This window comes from Primulina huaijiensis, chromosome 6 (genome assembly GCF_012295235.1).
Source record: "Primulina huaijiensis isolate GDHJ02 chromosome 6, ASM1229523v2, whole genome shotgun sequence".
Taxonomy (NCBI): domain Eukaryota; kingdom Viridiplantae; phylum Streptophyta; class Magnoliopsida; order Lamiales; family Gesneriaceae; genus Primulina; species Primulina huaijiensis.
This window is the reverse complement of record NC_133311.1, coordinates 22,318,281-22,328,087: the sequence shown is the minus strand read 5'-3', so window position 1 is coordinate 22,328,087 and position 9,807 is coordinate 22,318,281. Positions and strand designations below refer to the sequence as shown.

At 33.4% G+C, this 9,807-nt stretch overlaps 1 protein-coding gene across 1 annotated transcript; it reads left to right on the top strand.

Moving 5' to 3' along the window:
- The first annotated feature begins 2,298 nt into the window (after positions 1-2,298).
- Positions 2,299-9,649, top strand: LOC140978384 (uncharacterized). The gene is made up of 18 exons (XM_073443367.1): positions 2,299-2,675; positions 2,759-2,863; positions 3,843-3,925; positions 4,050-4,134; positions 4,224-4,310; positions 4,473-4,534; positions 4,668-4,849; positions 4,951-5,011; positions 5,361-5,538; positions 6,636-6,674; positions 6,780-6,841; positions 6,973-7,009; positions 7,604-7,653; positions 7,747-7,816; positions 8,226-8,301; positions 8,384-8,463; positions 8,546-8,614; positions 9,347-9,649. Exons 1-18 carry the CDS (start codon positions 2,583-2,585, stop codon positions 9,404-9,406), a joined length of 1,479 nt encoding a protein of 492 aa, XP_073299468.1. The 5' UTR covers positions 2,299-2,582; the 3' UTR covers positions 9,407-9,649.
- The last annotated feature ends 158 nt before the right edge of the window (positions 9,650-9,807 follow it).

Below are 9,807 nucleotides of genomic sequence, written 5' to 3'. Positions count from 1 at the left end.
AGATAAAAAATTAATTAGGAATTCAAGAATATGTGATTACTCAATTAGTTTAATTGACACGCTATTTAGTTTGCTGATTTAATAGATGTTAAATCCACAATCATTGAGTTTGAAAAGAATTTTTGTAGAATAAAATACAATTATAATAAATTACTTGATTGTATATGTAATAAAATTTTGTATATTTCATATATGTTTGATTTATTTCATTTATAAGGTTGAAATTTTATATATTAAAATATAAGATTTGTTATATATCTTAACATCGATAAATTAACTAAAAATTTAAATATTAATTTTAGCTACCATATAATTCTGGTTTCGCCCTAAACTTTTGTGTATTCGTTTGTTTGAATTTATTATTTCTACTAAGACCCATAATATGTCAAACATGAAAGTGAATATTAATTTAAATAGATGATAATATTTATATATTGTAATAAACATATTTACCCCTCACGATACTGATAAAACTAACTTAAAACTAATATGTTGACGAACATATTGTCAGGGATCCAAAAATACAACTCAAATGTCAACTTTGACACTCAATTTTGAGTGACTGCCTCATCAACCCATAATTTTTGGACAAGATAGTATGTAGGACCGATCGCTTGCCGCTTTAACAAAAGCTATAGCTAGTGGTAATGGTGCAACTCAAATCTTTTAAACCGCACAGCAGCTCAAGCACCACGGTTCGATCGCTCTACCAAGCAGGGACAATTATTGCACCCAACATAGCAACATCACAATTCTAAAATCAAACTGATATTTTTCATTTTATATCAAGAATTCATTATTGAAAATCGATAATATTAGATATATAGATATTTAATATAAACACGTGCGAGCTCATTTAGGCTCACTTTTAAATGAGTCGACAAAATTTCAACCCAACTCATTTAAATTGTTTGGCGGTACAGTCCAAACCGAAGGACTCAACCCAAATTGACGGCTCAAATCACAACGATCTTTTACCGTGTTTTATTTAAATAATTTTTAAATATAAAACGCAAAAAAATTTCGGTTGCAAAAAACTTTAATTTAAACACATAAATTCTAGAAAACTGTCACATGAGGACATGAAAAAAATTAATAAGACACCAAAGAAAATTCATAATTCGATAATGAGTTATTTCTAAACTTTAATTAATTTAATTTACATAATGAAAAGATAAATAAAAAATCTAAATAATTGGATTAAAAATAACATATTATAATGTGGGTAGACATAAAAAATCAAATAATAATAATCACACATATTTAAAATATGAATAAAGAAAAAGAAAAGACACATTTAAAGTAAACAATTAATGTAAAAAAAGTAATTAATGAGAAGATAAATGTAAATTCATACATAAAGTCACATATTTATATATATTTATTTATATAGATAATAGATTAAAATATGAATAAGGAAAAAGAAAAGACACATTTAAAATAACAATTAATGTAAAGAAAGTAGTTAATAAGGAGATAAAGGTAAATTCACAAATAAAGTCACATATTTATATATATAATAGATATATATATATAAATTCTGATATGTTGAAATCCAATGTGGTGGACAGTGTGAAAAAAACAGCTAATTATTTAAATTATAGTTTTGAAAATTCTTTGTTTATATTGATGAAGAGTAATAATTAGAATCCAAAACTATTTTGTCTATTACATCAAACATTAATAATTTAATAGTTGAGTTGGAGCATCGAGAAATAAAGTGTTTTGTAAGGATGTGGTTGTTTTGTTTTGTGTTCCCTTAGTATTTGACGGACGAGGATTTCATCGACTAACAAACGATTGTAAACTACTAATGCTGGATTTCCAAGGGATCCAACTCACACTTTATATTCATATATATGTCATCAACAACAAAAACATGATACTAGAATATTCGAGATCTGTATATTGTTTTTCATTAAAATTTTGAATTTTTTTTGTACAAAATATTAAAATTATATATCATCGTATTATTCATATAAATTATTACATCTTTTATCGTTTCATCCACACATCATATCAGAGAAGAAATTTATCCCACAAAATTGGAGTTATTCGGATATAATTTTGAAAATATTAGCCAAGCAAATCAATATTATATTATATGTAAAAAAATAACCAACAAGATTTTCAAGAAAAATCGTCTCTTGGTTCAGAATAAAATATGCGGGCTTTTGTTTGTTGATAACGAAAGCTCTTCGAAAATGCCAAATTCAGTAATAAAATCAATACGCATAAATTATATCTACATGGTGTGTGTATATATTATGTGTGTGTGTTTGTACACATGCGGAGAGAGAAAGTAGACGAAGGAAGGAGGACTTATGGGTCGGGGGAGGAACACGTAGACGAATAGAGTCCAAGTATGTGACGAAGGATACAGCAACAAACACGATGCTGCTACCTCTCGCCCATGGCTGAACGATGACCTTTCTTCTCCTCCCATTTGACCAAAAGACTCATTATTATTATTATAACTATCCATGAAAGGATAGTCGTACTACACTGTTACTCCATCATATTGCCTGAAATAACGATTTTTTTCCCCTTTGTTCGGTCCCTTTCGAATCTTTTTTGCTGGAATGTCAAGCAGCGGTGGCGGTGGCGGTGGCGACTCATCTTCCGCCTCCGTTTTCAGTTTGGAAGGGATAGATGATGTCCAGGATTTTCCATATGTGAGTGCTGTATCTTCTTTTTTTGTTGTGTGTTTACCGTACTTATGCATCGTACGATTATGGTGTGGGTGGTTTTTATGCAGGTGAATGAAGGAGAAGGACCGTCAATGTCATGGGAGAGGTACAGTCATCTCAATGATCTCATGCACACTGGGAACAAGGCTTTTCGAGAGAATCAATTGGATCAGGTTAGTTTCTCCACCTTTCTATTTTCGCAGAGGTCGGTATGGAGCATGTAGGAGTACATGTGTGTTTATTCAAGATAGAGGTGGTGTGACGTCACTGAAATCAGTTAGTTGTTTTGTTAGAGTGATCGGTGATTTAAACATCTATTTTGGCTAGTCGTTTTTGTTTCCATGTTTTGTCAGTTATGGGAATACAAATTCACTGAATTTGGAGGAAGTCAAAAGTTTATTGATTCTTTTTTCATGAAAAAACATGTCTGCGAAACACATTTCAACATTATGGTTGGCTATTTCTATTTTGGCAGTGTATATTGATTATATTCACGGGCGTATTTGTGCCAAACAGAATTGATATTGCATCTTCTTGTGATTGAATAACAAATGAAAGGAGCTATTTATTTGATGGGTAGTGTGCAATGTGCATGTCTCATAGTTTATTTTTCAAAATTAAATCATCACTCTTGTCTTTATGGCTTTTCTACCGAAGTCATACGAGATGAGCTATGTGCAAATAGTTTATCAAAATATAAATTTATTTGATATATATGTCGTGGTGCTTGCATTTAATGCATTTTATCTAATTACTCTTGTTATAATATGCCATTGGATGTATGTGCCTGGTTCATGCTTGTAATGCATTTGGTAAACCATGACAAAGCTGATGACACAGCCTACAATCCCAAATCCCAATGCGATTGATAGAACACGGCAAAGTTGAACTATTCATGACAATACATAATTAACATTGCTTGCAATTACTATGTTTTATATTTTTAATGAAAGAAAAACAAATTCAGGTTATTGCATGTGATGTGATGTATGCTGATAGAAGTACTTATATGCTTGTCAAATATTGCTAATTTTCTTCAGACTTCCAAATGAGATTCCTGGCGAGCATTTGGTTTGGTATTCATTTAAATGAAAAAAAATCTTGCATTACACATTTTGTCAGTGTTTTTTTGATTGATTACGTTTTAATCAGGCGATTGAGTTTTACTCAAGATCTAACAACATTAAACCTGATGATCCTGTTATTCTTGGGAACCGATGTGCTGCATATCTTCGGTAAATATCACCAAAACATGGTTTTTTTTAATTGAACTTTATCATCCCCTTTAACTGAACTTCATTGCTAGTTAATAATGATTGTTTCCTGTTGCATGGTTTTCTAACCTTTAATTCCTTCCAGGATTTGTCAATTCCTTAAACACAGGCCTCCATCTGCATCTGAATATAGACCATTAAGTGGGTTGGATCCAACAATTCATGCTGGGGTATTCCCATATTTTAATCTTATTCCCGCATTGCCTGCCTGATTGTTTTCCAAATTATAGATTTCAAATAATCATGTGCTTGGTTTCAGCTTGCCCTGAAGGATGCGGATAAGGTGATGAGTCTGCAACTTAATTTAGTGACATCCTACATTCTCAAGGCAAATGCACTCATCCTGGTAAGCATGAAATTTTGTGCACTGTGTTGGATTGAAAGGACAGAAAACATAATTTTCCTGGAGGATATCTTTATAAAATTCTTTATGAATTATTCTCAACCTGTCTTGTTTGAATTTTCTACATTGCATTATCTTGCATTTATTGTGTGTAATAATGGGCAGTTGGAAAGGTATGAGCAAGCTCGGGAAGTTATATATTATGGCCTTCAAATTGATCCTCATAGGTAATATTTTCTCTAAAGTTGAATCTGAATCAAATTTCTGGTTGAATCGACAGATTTAAAGTTCTGGTTGAACATTTTAAATACTTCGTTCCAAATAAAATTGTTGTAACCAATCAAATATTTCATCGTCTAGTAATCCTCTTCTGAATTTGGAGAGATCAACAGCCAATACATTACTGAGGAGAAGCCATGTAAAACCACAGCGTACTGATGATTATGACTGCACAGTTTGCCTGAGGTTACTGTATGAACCTGTTACAACTCCCTGTGGACACTCTTTTTGTCGTTCTTGCCTGTTTCAATCCATGGACAGAGGTAGATTTGCTGCTTATTTCTTTCTTTGGTTTCCGCTCTCTAATTTGTATTTATCTTGTCAATAATCCCCGTTTTATTCAGTATTTGGTTAAAAATTTCAGGTAACCGATGCCCAATCTGCCGCACAGTTTTGTTTATAAGTCCCAGAACATGTTCAGTCAGGTTAATTTCTCATATCTTAACATGGTGACCATTTTATCTGCTCGGGCAATAGACAAACTCTTCATATGATTACTACCAGTGATACATTTCTCAAAACAGACGAGTTTTCTTACTGTATTTTTATTAAAAATAAGTTTCACGAATGAGACTTTCATATGGTGATTTCCATTTAAGTGTTAAGGTTTGTACATGGCCTTCCTTGTTTACAGCAGTTTCATATGCTTTTAGATGTTTCTTACGAAGATGTGTCATGGAAAACGTTAATCTTATACTAAGATTATGACTCAGCAAATAATTGATTTCAATGCACATGGAAAAATAATTCAGCAGTTAACTGGCTATTTTTCAGTGTCACATTGAACAACGTTATACAGAAGAACTTTCCCGAAGAATATGCTGAAAGGAGGTCGGAACATGCCATTTTGACAAACCCTGGAGTTGATTTGCTTCCTCTTTTTGTCATGGACGTCATACTACCATGCCAAAAGTTTCAGCTTAACATATTTGAACCTCGTTATAGGCTTATGGTAAGTTGATCAAAGTAGTTTACTTTCTGTGGTAAATTGATTTCTTAAAAGGATTGAAGATAGTGAAAAACCTCTACCTGAGTTCAAGTCTTGAAGATGTTACATGTATAAATTAAATTATTTTAATAAGCTTGGCCATGTCAAAATTGTGGTACAGACGTTAGATAATATTTCTTCTTTTTAACTGTAATATGTTCATTGATTTTGTACGCCATGCCCTCATAGTCCAAACCCCCCCCCCCCCCACCCCCACCCCAACGCAAGCCACTCGGAGACTTACTTTTACTGATCTGCTTAATTTACTTATGTAATTTATTATTTAATGTAAAAGATAGACGATAATCATATCTAAATAATTGGTACAGGATTAGTGGACAAAATATGGCAGCCGTCAACTGTGTCTTATAGAAAATAGCTCTCTTGTTATAAATTTGCACAAGGCAGCAATGGATGAGGCACAACTGTTTTAAAGATTATCACTTAATTCGAAAAGAAAAGAAAAGACTGCGTAAAAGTACTAGATGACCTTTGTGTACCATGGTACATGTGCGAATGTTTTATTTTTATTTTTCGTAACTATTCCTACTTATGAGCACGACTTATGCAATCTCCACAATAGCTAATGAATTGATATGTGATTTGCAGTATCATTATTACTTTCAAATGCAAATCCTTGTCTACAAAATGGAAGTTGGAAGTTGAACATATTTATTTAGCTTTTGTTGAAAATAGCATGCCACTACTTGGAATAGAACATAATTATCTACTGCTGCATCCCAAGGATTTTGTTTCTATCAATTTTAGAGTAGAATAGTGTTTGAACTCGTAACTACTCTACCCTGTGAACAGCCCACTCTCTGGCTACTAATGATATATGACATAAAAGGCAATATGGTCACATCTGTCCCCATTCACAGAGTTAGTGATGTAAGATGCCATTAAAAAATTTCGCTAGTCAATGATATGTTCATGGTTGGACCCTTTTAGGTTAGCCATTCGATCTGCTTATTGTATTATGGACCCAGTTTAGTCATTATTTTAATGTTGTTTTCCATGACTGGCTGATTTGAACTTTCAGCCTAATTGTTTTGAAACAGGTGAGGAGGATAATGGAAGGAAGTCGCCGGATGGGAATGGTAATTATTTAACTAAAGTCGTCTGTTGTTTTTATCTGACTGAGTGATTCTTCTTGGTTGTAAATTTTCTTGCTCCCATTTGTGGCAAATCATCTGTTGATGTAGGTCATTACAGACTCAACTACAGGTTTAATAGCTGATCATGCATGTGAGGTGGAGATTACAGAGTAAGTGATTGGTCTATGTTGAATACTACTACATTGATGGGTGCTTTATAGAACACTATATATACTTTATGGGTTGGTTTTACTGGCACTTCAGGCACATAGATGATGATCACGTTTCCTTCTTAATGCAGCTGTGAGCCACTCCCTGATGGACGTTTCTTTTTAGAGGTAAATTATTAGCTTTAGGCCTATGAATTTAGTTGTATTGCATGTTTGCTATGGTTTCGCTTACAAAGAAAGTTAATAATAGATCTTATCGTAATTTTGACATTATTTACTTTTTTGTTTCACGTGCATGGGACTCTGCTTTGTCATCATTTGGATTTGATTGGTGTTTTATTATGGATTTTTATTAATGTTAAACATTTTGAGTGTTAGAACAACAGTCGTACGAGATCTTGTGACTAATGTGTTTTAGTTCAACCAGCCATGGGCGATTATGGATCTTCGACCATATTGTTTAGCCATTGTCGACTGGAGCATTTGACTTGTAAGCAAATCTAAAGATGAAAGTCCCTGAAATTCATTTTTAAGCCAATCACATCAGTTACATTGAAATTTAGTCGTGCATTAGAGAGGTCTCTGGCCCCATAAAGATTTAATATACTTCTGTTGAGATTTATGTTGGGATAATATTCATCTAGGAAAAAAAATAAATGTCCCTTACGTGTTCGTTGGGTTCAAGGATAAAGTATGTGGGAAAAATAATTTTTTCATCTCTTTTTTGTTTTTTGTTTTAGTCTAAGTGATTATTGGATGCAGGTCGAAAGTCGTAGGAGATGCCGGATTGTAAGATGTTGGGATCAAGATGGGTGAGCTTTTGTTTTCCGTATGGTGCCTGAATTGTTGATATGTCCATGGCTAAAATTGTTGATTTATTACCTCATTTATCATTCTACATGAAGGTACCGTGTTTCTGAAGTTGAATGGGTGCAGGATAATATTCCGCTGGAGGGAACAGCAGAGAGACATTCCGTAAGTGCTATATTTTAGATAAGACAGTAAGACATTCAGTGAACATTCCTTCCTGGGCTTCTCCCTAGTGAAAAATACCATGAAGTTCTAAAGTCAGAGAGGTCAATGAATGTCTTACTGTACTAGATTGATATAATGAAATATTGGAGTTTACTTCCACATATGGATATTCGGAAAAGCGCCGAGAGTACAATGGGAAACTGGCATCGGTATCCTGTATGTTATTAATGGAATGTCCAATATCTCATTGTACTTCTGATTGGACCATCTGCCTCTTTTTCAAGTTCATTGTATCTTGTGTTTAGAAATTTTAAATATAGCTTCGCTTGCATATGATAGATGAAGAACCCCTGAAAGACTTAACTTGCAAATTGTTTTGGTTTGTTTGACTCAACTTTTATTCTTACAGTATCTGGAGCTGACACAAAATGCAGCAGTGTTTGCTCACCAGTGGATGAAGGATGCACAAGCTGCGGCTCAGGGAGGTCATTATCAGCCCAATCTCTCATTTCTGAAAGGATACTTTTCAGATTCTTGCAGATTTCTTTATGAAGTGTTTACTTACAGATAGGATAAGGCTTGCAGAGCTTTTTAAAGCCGAAGGGTTAATGCCCTCAACACATGATCCTGAGCACTTTAGTTTTTGGGTATTGATACGAATTAGTGTGTATTCTTTTTCATCATGATATAACATTTGTAGCTTGTTACTGATGCATTCGATGAACGCAGCTTGCGACTTTAACAAATCGGAGACCATCAGAAAAATTGGAGCTCCTTCGCATGAGAGATACAAAGGAGGTAATGCTCCTCATTTTTTATATCTTTGATAGTAGCATCCTCTTTTGCTGGTGGCAGGTTGCCTGCACTTGGATATGGAAATTGTTGATGACATGTCTTCCACAATTTATACTATGTGGCAATGTTGTCATAACTGGGTGGTTTTTGAGTAAAATAGCTAGGAAATTTGCACTAGAGTTGTTCCCCGTACGTTAGTGCTCAAACATTACGAGAGATTTGCTTCTCAAATGTGGAAATGACTCTAGTCAGCTTTCTATCTTTCTGGGTGTATGTTCGAAAATTATTTTATCTGTATTCTAAAGTATAATACCCTTCTAGTCTTATGCATGTTTGCTGAAACATGGTTAAAAATGTTTCAAGACAACTTTTGAGTTTATATTATTTGGTCTACAGCAAATTAAACGTGGTCCAGAGCTCGAATTATAATCCAAGCATTTGTTGAAAAAAGCTCGGTAATTAACTTCTAATAGTGGATTCAATGAGTCAGTTTTATTCTCGACATAATTGCTTTTTAGTTTAAAATATTTTGAAGCTGGTACAAAAAAATCCAAGTTTGAGTTCAAACATGGAAATATAAGTAGTATTGGGTTTGATTCTGTTCATTTGTACTTAGGTGGGCACTGGAATGTGCACCAGCTCTTTCTTGTTGAATTAAACCATGCGAAATGTTAATGTGTGTGTGTTGAAGCATGCACCATGCAGCTTTCGTAAATTTTTCTAGTTTTGTTGCAGAGAATTAGGCGGGGACTTCTGTACATGAAGGCAGAAGAGCAAGGATGTCGGTTGCAGTAGAAGACAACTGGTGAATTCATGTGTTATTTGTTGTTCTTTGACTATTCATTAACATGCATTTGTTCATTCAGGCTAGATATATTATTTCGTCATATATACAAGTGGAACTTCCCACTTCCAAATTTTGAGGAACAAGTAGAATTATTACGTATATATTATCATTTATCTCATAATTCTCTTTGTAAACAAAACATGAAACGAGATTCAGTAAATTATAGACGGCAATTACTTTTATGTCAACTCTTCTATTATGATTTAATGCGTTGTCTTTTATTGTTTTGAGAGTTTATAAGCTTTCACATGCTTTATTGCATCCTTAGTTAGAATTTGGGCTTTAATTTTGTCATTGGGATGGAAAATTCTTGCTTTGGGAAATATGTTTTTAGTTTTTCCTGATACAA

What these genes read in the sequence shown, in the direction of transcription:
- LOC140978384 (XM_073443367.1), top strand. Translation starts at nt 2,583, where the DNA reads ATGTCAAGCAGCGGTGGCGGTGGCGGTGGCGACTCATCTTCCGCCTCC. An exon ending in AGGCAAATGCACTCATCCTG is followed by an intron (nt 4,311 to 4,472) that starts GTAAGCATGAAA and finishes AATAATGGGCAG; the next exon opens with TTGGAAAGGTATGAGCAAGC. An exon ending in CTGAGCACTTTAGTTTTTGG is followed by an intron (nt 8,464 to 8,545) that starts GTATTGATACGA and finishes CGATGAACGCAG; the next exon opens with CTTGCGACTTTAACAAATCG.